Below are 17914 nucleotides of genomic sequence, written 5' to 3'. Positions count from 1 at the left end.
TGGGGGGGAGTTGTTGTTGTTTTTTTGCCGTCCACACGCATGGAATGCGCAGACGACTTTGCCCCTACTCAGCTTAAGCGTCGCCTTAGGCAAGCAGCATGTTGAATCTACCTAGGTTCCTATCTATTGTGGAGTGCACGAAAAGTAACCGAGTTTATAAAAGTACCCACAGATGATAGCGTTTGGCATTAACAGTCTGTAATATAGTCATAAACTAATAATCACAAAATGACTAGGTAAAAAAAAATGACATCGATACTGACAATTTTCAGCATCGGAGCTAATTTTTATTTGGGGAATTTAAGTATATTATAGCATAAATTTATTGCGTCTCCTTTTCGAATGTGCATTTTCTTTTTCATGTTACTTATATATTTTTTGCCTTTATTATACCCATAGAAGTGTTAATACCTTTTTTTTTTTTTTAATAAATAATTACAAATCGAAATAATCAGAATCAGCTCAACATTGAACTCCGGAAGTGATCTCACTGCTATTAGTGAGTTGGAGACATCGCTTCTTCAGCTTTTTTTGGCCAGCAACTTTCAAGTCGCTTGCTAACCATGTAGCTTTTTGTCAGACTCACGTGGCTTCTTTAGCGTTATCGGCATCATCATTCTGTCACATTTTGTGGACTATGTCTGCTGAAATGGACATTTTAAGAGACGAAGAAGCGCACGAGCTGAAGTACAAGCGCGGGGGGCGTTTGGACATGAGCCACGGCTTCCTGCACCATATCCGTAGGAACCAGATCGCCAGGTGGCTATAGCTAATGCTAGCGGCTACAATGTTAGCAAACATCGATCATGAACCGACAACTGATCCCCGTGGATGCAGTCTCCACAAAATAATAGAGCCGTACATATTAAAAATATATATATAATAATAATATTTATATGAAGGACGTACATGAGCTTGAGTCGTAGTTTTGGGTTCGGTGTCACACGTAAAAGTTAGGGGGCATGCTTGTGAGGGAGGAGATTGCATTTTATGTCAGGAAAGCAAAAAGAGTTGGTGCAGGGAAAAATTGAGTAAAGGATTTGTCTACTTTCAAAATTTGAATTATAAACACTGTTATCAGTTGTGCTTTTAAACCAAAGCTGACACAGTAATATAAGATCACGAGGTACAGGTGTACACAAAATTCCCCTTTAAAAAAATGACTGTAGGCGAAATATTTTGAAGATCAACCTCAGATCAAAGCATTTGTACAAAATACGGTCAAACTGGATGTTTGTATAGTCTGAAGCTACTCAGAGTTCTGTAGTTCATTGGAGGTGTGTGTGAAGCAGAATGCATATTGGCACAGTGAAAAGTGGCTAACGTGTCTGCCTCACAGATCTGAGGTTCGGGGTTTGAATCTTTGCTTTGCCTTCCTGTGGCGCAAAAACTTAATTAAAGATTACATTGTCCATAGGTGTGAATGTGAGTGAAAAGTCAGCCGCGATAGGCTTTCACTCACCAGCGCTTTGGAAAATGGATGGATGGATGATTTATTTATGACTTTTCTTGTTTGTCTTTCCCTTCAAGAGATGACTACGACAAAGAGGTGAAGTTAGCCAAAGAAGCTCAGCGGCGAAGGCACACCACAACTCCTCAACGACCCCGGCGACCTGACATTCAGGTTTACCATCCCCGACCAAGACGTAAAGCATTTTTATATTTGAGTCTTGTTGACTGTCGAGTAGAAGTCACATTATAGTATTATTATGTTCTAGATGAATCCGAGCCGCAGGCGAACGTCGAGGCGGAAGACTGGAATGAGAGCGGCTCAAGCACTGAGACGGAGATACAGGGAACTGAGCTCTTCTGGCTCGACTACCAGGCAGACTCTGGGACCGTTACGTCCGTCCTTGTGCACAATGTGGGTGAACCGTCCTCTGGAATTGTGAGCAAGCTCATTTTTTTTATTGCTTAGTAATTCAATTGTCTGTCCCCTAAGGATGATAAGCCAGCGAGGGTGGTAGAACGCGTTGCTGAGAAGAACGTCATGGATTTAGCAATGAGGGCAGTACTGGAGTCCCGCATTCGAAAGGAGATGGACAAAAGAAGAGATAAACGCTGAGGGACAAATTTAAGCGTGTAGTTTGCAACAGGCACGGTAGGCAAAGACCTGCCGAGAACGTCTTCATCCTGATTAGCGGGAAGGCTGCAAACAGCTGCCGTGATGGAGGACCTGGATGATTGTGTCGCATACGCGAGCACAGATCCGATCCGCACTCCTGTTGTGTTTTGAAAGGAGGGACGTGCAGCTAAAATCAGCGAATACAGTCAAGGGCAGTCCTAACTGCATTTCACTTGTGGTTTTGCCGCCCTTGGTTCACATCATAGGGGACGCATTGTGCATGTTTACTTTTGAAAGAAAAAAAAACTGTTGTCCTTGACAAAAAAAAAAGAGAACATTTCCTCTTTTGTTTATAAAATTGAAGTTTGAATACAGTTGCTGGAAGTGGGAACACCACAGGGTTGTCGGTGAGTGAGTTATGACCTTGAGCATGTATTTATTTGGTTTCATTACCTCTATTATAATTTATTTCATTTTGTTGTCATGTTTTTTGTTAACAGCTTTTTTTTTTTTTTACCCATTATTTGAATTTGTTTATTTATTATTTTTAAAAATATATTTTTATTTTTTTTTCTATAAATGTGTCGAGGGGCACTTTTGGAGGAGTCATACAATGTCAATGTTTTCTACATGTCACACGAACAATAAACAATTTGGATACAAACGTACTTTTCTAAAAAAAATCAGTTCTGCCTTTATTATTATTAAGTCATCCAGTGTTCTTTGATAACGTTAAAGACGAATAGAAAGTTTTTACATGTGGTATTGAGCAGGTGGTGACATAAATTAACTTTCCAACTCTGGGCTAGACGTTGTTTTAAATGAGATGGTTCATCCACTATTACTTTTAAATACTTTTGATTTTGAAGTGTTTGGACATCAAATGTGTGACTATCTGTTCTTCAAAAGTTACTTTTGTGTCCCTACGAAATGCATTTTATAGTTGATAAAATGTTGATATAGTTTTAGTGCAGTTAGTGTATATTGGGAGCACCGAAAGCACTTGATGCTCCAGTATCGCACACTTTTAAGTTTCAACGTCCCAACTTCTATTGATTGTGATCAGATGTGGCTGAAACTTGTTTCAATTCTACATAAAACAGACACTTTCTCACTTGGATGTAATTTTACAAGTCTGAACCAGTTGGATGTTTACAACCCAAAAGTTCCCTGAGGCACATACTGGGGCCAACAGTAAGGTTGCACTAAGAATGTTGCACTGTTCTAGAAGTAACACAATGCACACACTTTTTTCAGAGGGGAACAAATGATTAACGTGGCATTTTGTACGAATTTTACCAAAACAAACGAGGAGTAATTTTTTTTTTTTCCCAATAAGCTGGGTTTTGTGGGTGTCCAAGGGTCAAGAATGTTACGCAAAACTTTTCAAGGAGGATCCAGATGTGCTCTGCTATTGGTGAGATGGAGACACCTTTTCTTCAGCTTCACTTGTCAACCAGTATGCGTCTTAGTCGGGAATTGCTGGGTTCAGCAATTGGCTGAAAAGTACCGAATCCCATGTGAGGCTGTCCCTCACATTGACAAAACACCCTCAGGAGACACATCAATTCTTGTCAAAGCACTATAAATCTTGTAATGTACAAAGCAGCAGTTGTGCTGGTTACGGTAAATGCATTTATACACAGTGTTATTGTCAGACATAACATCATTGTCATCACACATTTTTTTGTCTTCTTTTACTACCAGCTAGCCCTCTTGTAAACATATTTTAATGGAATTTAATTGTGTAACGTATTAAGCTAATGGAGAATATCTGTCTAAATCTCTTATTCAATAGTGTACTAGGCTGCAAATTATATTATCATTGACTATATTATTGCATCGAAATGCATATCACTAAAAGCATTCAAACCTTTCACACCAGCAGTTCCCTTTTATTTTAAATCCACCCATCCATCCATTTTCTACCGCTTATCCGAGGTCGGGTCGCGAGGGCAGTAGCAGGGATGCCCAGACTTCCCTCTCCCCAGCCACTTCATCCAGCTCTTCCGCGGGGATCCCGAGGCGTTCCCAGGCCAGCCGAAGGACATAGTCTGTCCGGGGTGTCCCGGATCGTCCCCGGGGTCTCCACCCGGTGGGATGTGCCCGGAACACCTCACCGGGGAGGCGTCCGGGAGGCATCCGAATCAGATGCCCCAGCCACCTCATCTGGCTCCTCTCAATGCGGAGGAGCAGCGTCTCTCCTCTGAGATCCTCCCGGATGACCGAGCTTCTCACCCTATCTCTAAAGGAGAGCCCGGACACCCTGCGGAGGAAACTAATTTCAGCCTCTTGTATCCGGGATCTCGTTTTTTCGGTCACGACCCACAGCTCGTGACCATAGGTGAAGCTTGGAACGTAGATCGACTGGTAAATTGAGAGCTTCGCCTTTCGGCTTAGCTGCTTCTTCACCACAACGGATCGATACAAAGTCCGCATCACTGCAGACGCTGTACCGATCCGCCTGTCGATCTCCCGTTCCATTCTTCCCTCACTCGTGAACAAGACCCCAAGATACTTGAACTCCTCCACTTGGGGAAGGATCTCATCCCCGACCCGTAGAGGCCTTCGCCAAGTCCACAAAACACATGTAGACTGGTTGGGCGAACTCCCACGCACCCTCGAGGACCCAGCCGAGGGTGTAGAGCTGGTCCACTGTTCCACGGCCAGGACGAAAATCACACTGCTCCTCCTGAATCTGAGATTCGACTTCCCAACGGACCCTCCTCTCCAGCACCCCTGGATAGACCTTACCAGTGAGGCTGAGGCGTGTGATCCCCCTGTAGTTGGAACACATCCTCCGGTTCTTTTTAAGAAGGGGGACCACCACCCCAGTCTGCCAATCCAGAGGTACTGTCCCTGATGTGCACGCGATGTTGCAGAGGCGTGTCAACCAGGACAGCCCCACAACATCCAGAGCCTTTAGGAAGTCCGGGCGAATATCATCCACCCCCGGGGCCTTGCCACCGAGCTCCTCGGTGGCAAAGCCTCAACCCCAGAGATAGGAGAGCCCGCCTCAGAGAACCCAGACTCTGCTTCCTCATGGAAAGGCGTGTCGGTGGAATGGAGGAGGTCTTCGAAGTATTCTCCCAACCGACTCGCAACGTCCCGAGTCGAGGTCAGCAACGCCCCATCTCCACTATACACAGTGTTGGCAGTGCACTGCTTCCCCCTCCTGAGACGCCGGATGGTGGACCAGAATTTCCTCGAAGTCGTCCGGAAGTCTTTCTCCATGGCCTTACCTCACTCCTCCCATACCCGAGTTTTTGCTTCAGCAACCACCAAAGCTGCATTCCGCTTGGCCAGCCGGTACCCATCAGCTGCCTCAGGAGTCCCACACCGCTGGGTCCACCAACGGGTTCGGGGATTGCCGCCACGACAGGCACCGACCAACTTACGGCCACAGCTCCAGTCGGCTGCACCAATGGAGGCGCGGAACATGTTCCTTTTTTTATTTTAAATTATAAAATTATTATAAACTAGTTTTGTGGGGGCATTAAAGTACACATGTTACTATACTAACTAAATAGAAGACATGGGGTGATCAAGTACACGCTCCTTGGGCTTCAATCTTTCACAAGATATCACGCCATGACAAATATTGCATCAGCTGTCACCTTAAGCCTGCAGGAAATGTCACCGACCTCGAGAAAATATCTGACCTTAGTCTGCGCTTGTGTCTCCGCATGGTGCGGACCACCAGCGGGCACGCTGTGAGTGACCCGACAGTGACCCTTTCAGTTCATGGCGATGTTTTATGTTTTGCTCATTGATTTTGTGTGCCAGCAGGAAGGCCCAAGGCCCTTGTGAGTTGTCCCAAATTTTTTTTAATTTTATTTTAGTTTTATTTTAACAATGTTTATTATTGTGGTTGTAAGAACTGCAATTGATCGTATTGAAAACTGTTTCAGGAGCAAAATATAAGACTGACCTCTCAGAATGAGACAAGCTCTATGTTTGGGAGTGGGTCTCCTCCTGGTATTTTAGTCTGAGTGAAGGAGTTTCCCATTCAAGGCCGCAATAGTGCAGCCCCAGACTGAACACGACCGGTTAAATATAAACATTTAAGTGAGCCACTGTATTTACACTGTAAGGATGGCAGTCAGAATGTGATAATGTAACTTGTGCACAAATATACTGTAGCCTGATATATTGTAACTGCAGTGATCTAATTTAATATGCAAAGCCATCTGTCCTACACAAGAAAAAAAAAAACTGTCAATCAATGACTTCACAGTCAAAGGTCAACAGGGTAAAATGTATCTGCGGCATTATATGGGCCACATACCCGACATTCAAAATACAGTACATCCAAGTTTTAAAGCAGGCTGATGTCTTCATGTTTTCTCATCTTCAAAATGCTTTGTAGCGGAACATGTTCAGGATCAATAGTTACCATGTAATCGAGTATATGTGCTACAAGTGTCAGTGTCAGTGTAATAAAGCTAAAAATAACATGGGAAATGTGCACGTGATCCCTTGCTAAAACAGGATCTGGTGGCGTGACCGCTCAATACTGTATTTCCTCAAACAGTTGCATGGGGTGTTTATTTACCCTACTGCAGCGAGTAGTTTATTTGAAGTAAGGCGTTTACTTGAGAGGAGCACTCTATTCACACAAGTGACGACGAAGAAATTTTATGTTCATGTTCCAATAGAAATAAAGTGTATAACCGCTACATTTCTATTTGTATCGTCTAACTTTCTGCACTGTAACATATCATTTGCACACCTGCCTCAACATCATAGCCAAAGCAGACAAGCAAAAATGCTCTGGCAAAGTTACATTGATTTAGTTTGCGCTTCAGTGCCGATGTGTACAGTCTTTTGTTTGATGCAGGTTTCATTAATCGGTTATCATGGGTCAATTTGTCTAAAGATTAAAGCATTGTTTAAAAGTAAAGTTTGCAGTTCTCACACCGCAGCCCCTCGCGAAGAAGATGATTACAGTTTTTGGGCTGGATTTCTTAACTCCAGTGAGCTACAAAAGAAGGAATTGGACAGCTGTCAAGACAAATCACAGTGGTTGTATCCTATACACAGGTGGGTGCATATGGCTGGGCTATGGGGAAAACAAAACAAACAAAAAAAACGCTTACATCAGCGTTCTCACCACGTCGTCAGGTAAGTTGATATATGAATGTCACAACAAAGGGTCTGAATACTTATGGCTGTGTGATATTTCAGTTTTTCTTTTTTTAATAAATCCGCAAAAATTTCAACAATTCCATTTTTTTCTGTCAATATGGGGTGCTGTGTATACATTAACACATTCAGTGCCACTGACTGCTTTAGAAGTCAAATATCCATGTTTACTGGGAGGGCTGGCACTGAATGAATGAGGGGGAAAAAAATAATTTAAATGATTTTAGCAAATGGCTGCAAGATGGCGCCTTCCCGTGTGGACGCCTCGGTTACGCGTTCTCTAGTATTGTTTTTGTTTTTCAGTCGTCTTTGAAGACATTACACGCTCTGTCAATTGAACGTCTGTCGTACTAGAGTGGCTCCAACTACCGGAGAGAAATTCCTTGTGTGTTTTTTGGACGTACTTGGCAAATAAAGATGATTCTGATTCTGAAAAATTTCAGGGGGTCAAAATACTTTCCGTTCCCACTGTATGTGGACATGGAAAGAACACCTTGGCGAATGTATTCCATAGCAACTAACATCTTTGCCCAAATTCCCCAGGACTCAGACTAAAAAAACTAAATCCAAGCGGTTCTCAGGCTTCAAAAGAGAAAATAGTTGACCCAAACGACAGCTGTTGCCCAGTTTCTCCCTGACAACTTTCTTGACCTTGAGACCGTGTGAAACTGGGACTGTTATATCCTTCTTTGTTAACAGATTAAATATGTCCTTTGGGAAGACACTATCTCCATGTAGAAACATTCTCGTTTGGGTTTGAATTAAAGGAAGTCACTGGATGAGAAGAATTACGCAAGAACTGTATGCACCTGACCTCCACTATATTGCCAAAAATATTCACTCACCTGCCTTGACTCACATCACATTTTTAATCCTAAAGGTTTAATATGATTCCATTCACCCTCTGCAGATACAACAGCTTCAACATTTCTGGGAAGGCTTCCCACAAGGTTTAGGAGTGTATTTATAGGAATGTGTTTTATCATTCTTCCAGAAACGCATTTGTGAAGTCACACAATGATGTTGGACAAGAAGACCTGGCTCTCAGTCTCTCCTCTAATTCATCCCAAAGGTGTTCTACTGGGTTGAGGTCAGAACTTTTGAGCAGGTCAATCAAGTTCATCCATACAAAACTCCAGAGATTTCAAAAGTATTGGCATTTAGTACTGAAACCTGTGCAAAACAGTTTCTGACAGAAGTACTGAAGCCACCCCCTTATAAATGTACTTCGGAAATTAAAAAGTAAAGGTAAGTCAGCAAATACTTTGGCAATGCACAGTATCTGGCCTGACGGGTGTGTATGGAAAAAAAATAATCATCTCATTCTCATGCTTTTCATTTTGTGCTTAGTTATTTGACTAATAGTGTTTGCTTAAGGGTCATTTCTAGCTATTGGTGCCTATTGTATTCCCATGAAAAGATATTTTATAATTTACAAAATGCTCATAGTGAAAACATTTGATCAGATTGGGGTCTTTCATGAACACGAAATAGTGCCTGTTTTCTTAATTTTACCAGGGTGTCTGTCCCTTTTAATGATGTCATTCAGTACATTTAGTAAACTCAATTAAACCTCAAACTTAGATATAGTCTATGCCTTTTATGTGAATAGTAGCTAGCGAAAATGTATTTAATACCAGAGCAGTGAGTCGTTTGAATGGAAACACTGCTTCCTGTTGGGTTTACCCAGAGGGCTTGCCATGTTGAGTCTGGAGTTGTTTATCAACAACAGGCTCACCGTGACTCGGCAATTTCGACAGTCAACCAACAACGTCACGCATGAAGCATGACGGTGGTCAGGCCATAACAAACCACTGAATTTTGGAGTATTCGCTTTCTTCGAGCCAAGTAGCTGTGGCCGAAGCTCGTGATCGCAGCCACAGATCAACAATAAGACACTACCACCAAATGTAGCTTGTTTTTAATGGAGTTCTGTTCTGCCAGCATTAAATAGAATAAACGATTAAAAGTAAGATTGTAATCATATGTTAACCTTTTTATTAACGCAATGACCTTTTAATTCGTTAAGGGTCTTTAAATTTCATGTGAGATATGCTGCATTTAATCACACTACCCGGTGACATTATTTTAAGTGAAAAAGTGAGGAATCTATGACTCAATCACTTGTGGAAAAGATTTAGTGGTTTGCTCACAATTCATCTCTGTACATGCATAAGTCTGTTCCAACTACCAATAAAAACTTGCAGTTTGTCTTACAGCATTAGTTAATTTTCTGTGTGACTGACACACCCCTCTCTAATTACACTCAAACCCATTTCATTGCATCCCGTGTGAAAACGACAATGAATTTGTACAGTCAAAAGATGTTGGCAATGAGACGTTGCAAGTAGTTCGTTTATTACAGAGCACAAGCGTTAAATCGAAACATGGAGCACATTACAGATTGAGCTGAGTCGTCTTGGTCGAATCATATTTGTTTGTGAGGGGTGAGGAAGAGAAGCAAAGGGTGAGAGGAAATTGAAAAGGCACGCATACACTTACTGTAGCCAATGATTATGACCGGCAATAAGAGCACTACATGGGATGGCCATGTAAACAAGGCTGGTTTCTCTGTACTACACCAACCAAATGTTGCCATCGCACTGATGAGGATTTGTCAGAGCCAAAGATTAGCAAAGGCTTTTTTTTATTAAAAAAAAAAAAAAAAAAAAAGTTGGAGTGGAAAAACAAAAAAAAAACGTTTGTGTAGTCCAAAAATAAAAACTTAATAGTCCAACATTTGCCATTGGTTTTTGAGGTTAACCAAAGCTTTTCTGTACAACACTCTGGACACTCAAGCAAACAAATGATCAAGTCAAAAGGAATTAAAGATTCAGTAACTAAGTGTTTTTAAAGCTGCCTTCTGAAGCCTCAGCTTCTCTGTATCCACGCTGAGTTCCAGAGAACAAATAAATAGTGTTGACATTTGATATCCAATAAGACTGACAAACTCCAGCAGGATAAAGATGGAAATCCGGTTTCTCTGTAACTACACCCGCCATCAATACACCTGCGGAGTCCAGGGGGATTAATAATTACATTTGTCTTTATTTTAAAAAGGAGTGTTCAAGAACATTTTTATTTTTATTTTTTTAATCCAAATGTTTAATCGCTTTCAAGTTCATCCAACACCTCTGCAGACCAGAGCAGTGACATAGCAGCCTCTGACTTTTCTGTATTACGTCAGAAAACAGCAAAGGTCTGCAGCGGCATGTGGGCCATTCGTCTCATTGGAGAAATTTATAAGTGTTAACATTTAGCTGGCTCTTGAGCCTGAAATGCATAGCATTTTATTTCGTTAACAGCAACCTTTCCATTATTTATTTGTGCCTCTCTAACATCTGCCATGAAGACAAGGAGCAATACTAGCAAAAATAAAAAGATTAGTGGAAGATGGGAAATTTGTAGCAGACTGACCGAGGAGGAATGTTGCTCGGTAAGATCCGAGGATCCTCCTAAGAGACAAGGCTAACATTTACTTCGCAAGTCAGACATGCTTCTCTCATAGTAGCACCAGTGAACGAAGGCCAACTACAGAAATACAAGCCACCACTGTCCCACGGACTATTAGACTAGACTCATGTTAAACGACGAGAACTGCGGCCAATCAGGCTCTAGCACAGTGACGAGCAAACGGAGAAGGGACAAGTTCTTGGAACGTCAGTTATTTAAAAAAAAAAAAAAAAAAAAAAAAAAAATTAAAAAAAAAAGCCTTCAGGTAGCCAGCATGATAATGCAACCACCAAAACAGGACAAATGGGGAGTCATGTGGCAGGTGAATCTTTTGAGAGAGGGAAAGAAAGAGAAAGACAGCCAAGGGCATTTCACCCCCTGAATCTTGGAGGCTTCTCTGTAGTATACACCAACAAGCCTGGGGGTGAAAAGCTTAACAGGTTTAGTATTTGAGCTTTTTGGGAACCTCCCATGGGAAGGAGTCACGGCCAAAGTGGCCATAGGCTGCCGTCCTCTGATACAAGGGCTTCTTCAGATCCAGATCCCTAGAATACATAACCAACAGGTTTAGCAGCCACCACACACACACACACACACACACACACACACACACACATTCAACCTCACACAGGCCAAACTCAGGATGGGTTTTGGGGCCATTTTGCACCCAGCTAGTGAAGACTGTGGGAGAAAATAAAATGAGTCACTTACCCCGCCTACCATCCTTTCATCTGAGCAATGTTGTAACAGCAACTTCCCAGTCAACTTATAAAATCTCATTCTGCACTATCACCATGCAACTCTGAGCTACTAGTAGACTAAACTCCCTTGTAACGACTCCAAGCCAGAGGAATAAAAGCAAAGAGGCCAGAAGCTGCAGTGCCGGTGAACGGCCAGAGGCTTCAGGTCATACATTACCTGACAATGACTCCAGGACGGAGGTCAAAGTTCTTCCGTACAATGTCCAGCAGCTCCCGCTCACTCTTGTTGGAGGTCCCATAGTGGAAGATGGAAATGGACAGCGGGTGGGCAACTCCAATGGCATAGGACACCTAACACAGCAACATACATTATACATGGCGGAAGACCACCTGGAACCGAAACTGTCAGAGGCGTCCGCAGACTAAACGTCAATGCGGTCTCGTGCCCGACTGACCTGAACCAAGACTCTCCTGCAGAGCTCAGCCTTTACCAGAGACTTGGCAACCCAACGTGCGGCGTACGCAGCAGAGCGGTCCACTTTAGTGTAGTCTTTGCCGGAGAACGCCCCCCCTCCGTGGGCCCCCCAGCCGCCGTAAGTGTCGACGATTATCTTGCGCCCCGTCAGTCCGGCGTCGCCCTGCATAATGGAGCGACGAGGCTTAAAACGGTTGGGCAACGCTCAAGTTACAACATCTGAGGTCCGTGCTCTTCAATTACCTGAGGGCCCCCGATGACAAACCTGCCACTGGGCTGCAGGTGATAGATTGTGTCATCGTCCAAATAATTACAGGGGACAACACACTTGATGACTTTTTCCTTCAGGGCATCCCTCATCTCCTCCAGGCAAACCTCCTCATCATGCTGAACAGAGATTACAATTGTGTGCACGCGCACCGGGAGCATGGCGCCACGGTCCTGACGATACTGGACGGTAACCTGAGAGGAGGTCGGAGAGATGACAGCTTAAATGTACAGTAGAATAGGCTTGACCAGGGCTCTCCGAAGTCTGGGCCCGGGACAATTTGTCGCACGTAATCTAGTACACAGTTTATGAGAAAAGGGTAAAAATGTTGCAAGATACCACCGTTTTTAAATAAAACTGTTATTTCAACCAATGACAATATATCAACTCATTTCTAAAAGGTGTGGTGAAAAAAGAAAAAGAAAATAAGTTTCGTGAAAATAATGGGGGAATAGTAAGCAAATTTGGATGTTATAAGATATGACTACTTTTTATTTAATGTTTCAATTTTAATGTCACAATGTACAATAGAATAGGCGAGTTAGGGTTAACCCTAAACCAAACTCTGGCCCGGGGGGCAGGTGTGGCCTGTTGCTCTGAGAAAGTGACAAATGTTACAAGATATTAATTTTTATTAATGTGTATAAAAAAAATACTGTTAAAGATACACTTTTTAAAAAGGTAAAAAGTTTAATCAAACATTTTAACTTTTGAACAGTAATTATATTTTACTGTTGCAAGATATGACCCTCCTTTTTATTTATTTACAATTTTGGATGTTACAAGAGATGGGATTTTTGTTTTTATTTTAAAAAAGTGGAGTTAAATGTTAAGTCAAGGTGGAATCTTTAAAATTAACTAGATACTAACATTTTCAGTTTTACCAATAACTAAGTTGAGATTATTTCCTTTATGTTTAACTGCCTAGCACATGTTGAACTCAAATATATTGGCAGTGGCTTGAGCATGTGTCACAAACAAGGTGACATGGCCTCCCCTTCCTTCCATTTTGCTTTATGTGGCCCTTAGTGGAAAGTTTTGTCATCCCCGGTCTGGGCCAACGGGACATATAGCTAGCTACCTGCGTCTTGGAGTCAGGTCTGAGCCACGGCAGAGTGCCATTGCGCCGCAGCTCGGCCAGCTTGGCGTTCAGTTTGTGAGCGAGCACAATTGTGAGGGGCATGCACTCCTTTGTCTCGTCAGTGGCATATCCAAACATCAATCCCTTGAAAGTGGGGGAAAACAACCAGACATCATGCTCACGCGCCATTTCAAAAACAACAGATATTTGAAGAAGAGGATGAGCAGAAAACTGACCTGGTCCCCTGCGCCAATGTCCTCTTCGTTGCGGTCGACGTGGACACCTTGAGCTATGTCAGGAGACTGCTGCTCCAGGGCCACCAGGACATTGCAAGTCTTGTAGTCAAAGCCTGCACACACGGAACACAATTTCTAAACTCCAAACCAAAGCAGACAAGATGCTCTACCTAAAAGGGGACGTAGTGGACACTTAGCCGTCGCTCCGTCTTTCTTTTTTGCTTTGTGTTGCAAGCTAAAAGCTGAGTTACGAGTCACTAGGACACACCCATTAAAGAGGCACATTTCCAACACAAGTAAGTACTACAGTAAATGCACTATATAACCACTTTGTTTAATTATATTTTATGTACAGTACACAATGCTTTTTGTCTCATCAAAAATGTAACAAAGTGTGCTTTTTGAGGATAGCCCAAAGTCACAATTTCAGTGAGGAACATTGATTTGATAAGAGTAAATTCAGTTTCGAGCTTTGAATTAAACTGGTAAGTTGAGGTACCACTGTATTGCGAAAAAAATAACTTTATACTCTTTGTATACAAATAGTTATGTCTGGAGTGCCTGCCCATCTATCAAGTGTTTTATTGAATAACCAACTCAACCTTTTATCCACCCATTTCTGTAAATGAGTCAGTGAGTGAGCTCTTCCACGCACTCGCCCCATAATTGCACAGAAGTGCTGCCTCCAAACAAAAACGCTTTAATTTCCTTTGAAGAAATAAACAAACAAAAAATGCCATTGACAGACATGTCAAACACACCTTTAGCGGAGTCATCATAGCCAATCTGGCAAATAGTGTCCCGCACGATTTTTTGGTAGTCCACTGTGGCTCGTGAGGTCACCTCACCGGCCAACAGGATCATTCCCGTCTTGGCAACAGTCTCTGTTGGAACACACAGCAGGTAATATAATGTAATCCATTAAAATATTTGCTCAGTTTATATGAAAGGACAGGCTTCATTAGTCTTACCGCACGCAACCTTGGCATCGGGATCTTGCCTGAGATGGGCGTCAAGGACCGCATCGCTAATTTGATCGCAGATCTTGTCTGAAAATAACGGGGAAAAAAATAAAGAAGCTAAATTACAAGGTTGTAGCGAAGCACAGGCTGAATCCAAAGTCCAGCCAGTGTGCTGGGTGGGAGTGGCCCGACGTCTGAAAGAGCCGCCATTTCAAACATGTGCTCATGTGGTGTGGGGCCGCACTTAACCGGCGACAGGAAAGCAACTCCACAAGGGCAGACGACCGCCCCACACAGTCTCCACGCTGTTCGGAGTTTGACGTCAAATGGACATTTTCCCTGACCTCCTTCGCTTAGTGCTTGCACACAGGGAGTTCTGTTCGGAGGGTTGTTCCAGACCTGCTCCGGATGTGAAATACTTTGGTTGCGAACTGGCGCCATGTATAAAGAATACACGTGTATTTATTGAGCAAAGCGACTGAAACCACTGCAACCAATTAAAACTCCCATCCCTTCGCACATTGTTAGGTGCTTACCTAACCCACACGCACAGTCATGGTGCTTCTTCAACCGCGTCTCGAGAAAACAAAGGGTTAAAAAAAATAACACGGAATAGTTATACGTCGTGAAAAATGTTAAAATACGTACGGAAAAAAAGAAAATGCCATACAAACCAATACAAAAAAAACAAACAAAAAAAACCGCAGGCTTCGACTAAGCGGAGGATTAGCTAGCTAGGTAGCTAGCTAGAGGCGCGTGTACTTGCTAAAGCCGACCGGCCCCTCAGTTCCTTGGCCGACATTAAAACACGAACACACCATGGCAACTCCACATTTACATATGTCAAATGTTCTTTGACAGCTACAAATCGATTGCCTGTCGTCGGCTAATCGCGTTAAAGTGGGCTGTACGGTCAGCGTGCACTCACCGGGATGCCCTTCCCCGACAGACTCCGAGGTGAACAAGAAGCAGTCCTCGTCAATGACAGAGTTGTGAAAACCATTCATCTGGCCGTTCATCATCGTTCACCGCGAATGATTGCGAAGAGACCAAAAAGGGTGTGAGGACGGAAATGGCCACAAAGAAGAGTGCGCTTGTACTGGTGACGCTCCACGAAGGTCAGCCCTACGTCGTGACTGCAAAGATCCTCACAGGCCGAGTAAATCTCATGGCGCCCAGCTCCGATATTTATGCCATCAAGGCAGATGCGGTGACGTCACCGGAAGCGGGCCATACCAATGACGCGACTGAATGGTAGGTGTCCGTGTACTGTACTTGGCACGTTTTCCTCGAATGAACAACAACAACAAAAAACTGTCTACATATTTGTTCCTCCCCGAACTATGGTGATTTAGGTGACAGTATTAAGTCCTAACTGGTTTTACACTGTAAATAGCAAACAAGAGCAGACAAGAACAAGAACACAGCAAGATTCACTAATCCGCGTTACAGTTAGTCCGCAGGCCATGTTCTTTGTTAAAGACAATTCAAAACTAGATAAGTTAAAATAAAACCATAGATTTGTTTCTAAATACAGTATATTATACATGTTTGAAGATAATTGCTGAACACGTGCAAAGAAGACTGAATTGTGGCAATATAGCGTTGAGCTGTTTTACCATCACCATCATGACCAACATTAGCGACACTAGCATAGTAGGCCCAACCGTATCAAAAACGAGACAGTACACTGTGCACTACCAATCCAAAGCCTGGAGACACTGCTCCATTCAATACCATGACAAACTCTACAATTTTTTGACTTGTAGCATATATTTAATATTATTGTAAGCCACTGCAACATTTTACACATTTTGAACATTAAGACAGTGCTTAAATACAATCCAAATAATGCGCTTAAAATAATTCCATTAAAATAAAAATGTAATGTAAATGTAAAATGCATATGTATTGTCCCAAAATAAAAATAATTTAAAAAATAATAATTAAAAAACTGAACTGTATCTAGGCAGGGATTCTGTTGCGTACCACTAGTGGTACTAGTACCACAATTTTAGAGTCACTGGCCTACGACAAAAGAAGTCACTTTTGCCATTCTTGTGTGTGGGGTTTTTTTCATGACATATCTAAAATTCAGTTGCAGATATTCGCGAGTGAGTTACAGATATGTGCAACTGAAATTTAAATATCCCGAAATTCCAGTGAAAGATATCTACAATTTGATTCATAAGCTACCATCATTGTCATAGTGCACGTACAGTTTCCGCTGTTATCCACACTAGTGGCATTTATTGACATTTGACAGTCAGCATGTGGGGCGGGGTGTGCTTTCAGCGCATTCAGCTGACAAGACCGCAGCATTTGAGAGCAGAGACAAAGGCTTGATTTGTCACGATTTGGAGGCCTCCCTTTATATGCAGTCCCTTGGCGATTTTTGTAATCATTCAAATTTGGCAGGGTTGTTAACAACACTTTTGTCTGTTGTTTGGAAAATGCGGTCAAATGTACAAGACATACTGTATTTTTGCTTAACAGAGTTGTTACGACACACAAAGGCCCTATTGTTGATTTGAGGGCTTGTTGTAAATGTTTTGACTACAGTTGTTTGATCATTTCATCTTTATTACCACCTCAAACAGGGTATAACATAATTTGGCTTTTATCTAATGACCATGTTTGCTGCACAGTTTTGAGGCTCAGAGTTCAAATCCTAGCTCCCTGCCTTCCTGTGTGGAGTTTGCATGTTCTCCCTTTGCTTGTGTAGGTTTTCTTCGGGTGCCGTGACTTTCTTCCACATTCTAAAAATCAGCATGAAGACACATTGAGGAATCTAAATCTGGGTTGTTTATGTAATAGATGAATATATTCCAGATACAATATATTTACAGAAGCGTAAAAAGCAGACGGCAGTTGGCAGAGCAGAGCTTCGAGTTATCTTTTGTTTTAACTTCTTTATTCTACATATGAAAAGGCTCCCATCTCTAGTTGGCTTCAGGCACTGCTGTGTCATATGATCAGAATCTCTTGATTGTGAACATGTTGTATCTGTCTGGTCGGTAAATGACTTGCCAGGTGTCTGGTTTAGCGTGGGCTTGAAATGGATCCCAGAATTCTGGGCTTTATTGTTTATCATCATCTTTCTACATTGAATTGTTTCTCAATGTCATGAAGAACATTTAGGCATCATGACCATACTTTTGTTGCTAAAGCCAATGGCCGGCAAGGCTTGTGGTCAAAGATGACAGTCTACTCTTCGGAAACCATAAGCTGAGCGAGGCCATAGCGTCATTTATTGTTCTAATGCATCAAATCAGACTGAAAATTGGGCCGATAACATCAAAGTGCACATTCTGGTGTCCATTCATCCTTATACTTACTAGGGTCTGTGAAGTTTCCGTTTCCATAACAACAGAGTGGTACAATCCCTGGCCGGTGTTGCATCAGCGCAAACGAGTCAGCATGAGTTTGCAGAACCGACACTTTCCTTTTCAGAGGGCAAAAGCATGATGCAAGACGCACCTGCTATTGCTCTCTGCAGGATGTGGTGTGATGTTTGGTTCCTATACC

At 42.5% G+C, this 17914-nt stretch overlaps 2 protein-coding genes across 2 annotated transcripts; one reads left to right on the top strand and one right to left on the bottom strand.

Annotated features, from left to right (window-relative positions):
- The first annotated feature begins 505 nt into the window (after nucleotides 1–505).
- Nucleotides 506–2733, top strand: c3h2orf68 (chromosome 3 C2orf68 homolog). Its single transcript, XM_061673282.1, has 4 exons — nucleotides 506–759; nucleotides 1531–1646; nucleotides 1719–1864; nucleotides 1943–2733. The coding sequence occupies exons 1-4, from the start codon at nucleotides 638–640 to the stop codon at nucleotides 2063–2065; spliced, it is 507 nt and encodes a 168-aa protein (XP_061529266.1). The 5' UTR covers nucleotides 506–637; the 3' UTR covers nucleotides 2066–2733.
- Nucleotides 2734–9547: 6814 nt separating this feature from the next.
- Nucleotides 9548–15575, bottom strand: mat2ab (methionine adenosyltransferase 2Ab). The gene is made up of 9 exons (XM_061671534.1): nucleotides 15315–15575; nucleotides 14396–14473; nucleotides 14186–14308; nucleotides 13425–13537; nucleotides 13189–13332; nucleotides 12083–12301; nucleotides 11820–12002; nucleotides 11582–11715; nucleotides 9548–11208 (listed from the first exon to the last, which is right to left on the bottom strand). The coding sequence occupies exons 1-9, from the start codon at nucleotides 15406–15408 to the stop codon at nucleotides 11106–11108; spliced, it is 1191 nt and encodes a 396-aa protein (XP_061527518.1). The 5' UTR covers nucleotides 15409–15575; the 3' UTR covers nucleotides 9548–11105.
- Between the last annotated feature and the right edge of the window lie 2339 nt (nucleotides 15576–17914).

The sequence above is a fragment of the Phycodurus eques genome, chromosome 3, assembly GCF_024500275.1.
Source record: "Phycodurus eques isolate BA_2022a chromosome 3, UOR_Pequ_1.1, whole genome shotgun sequence".
In the NCBI taxonomy this organism is placed as follows: domain Eukaryota; kingdom Metazoa; phylum Chordata; class Actinopteri; order Syngnathiformes; family Syngnathidae; genus Phycodurus; species Phycodurus eques.
Note: the sequence above shows the minus strand (reverse complement) of the source record. Positions and strands in the feature narration are given on the sequence as shown.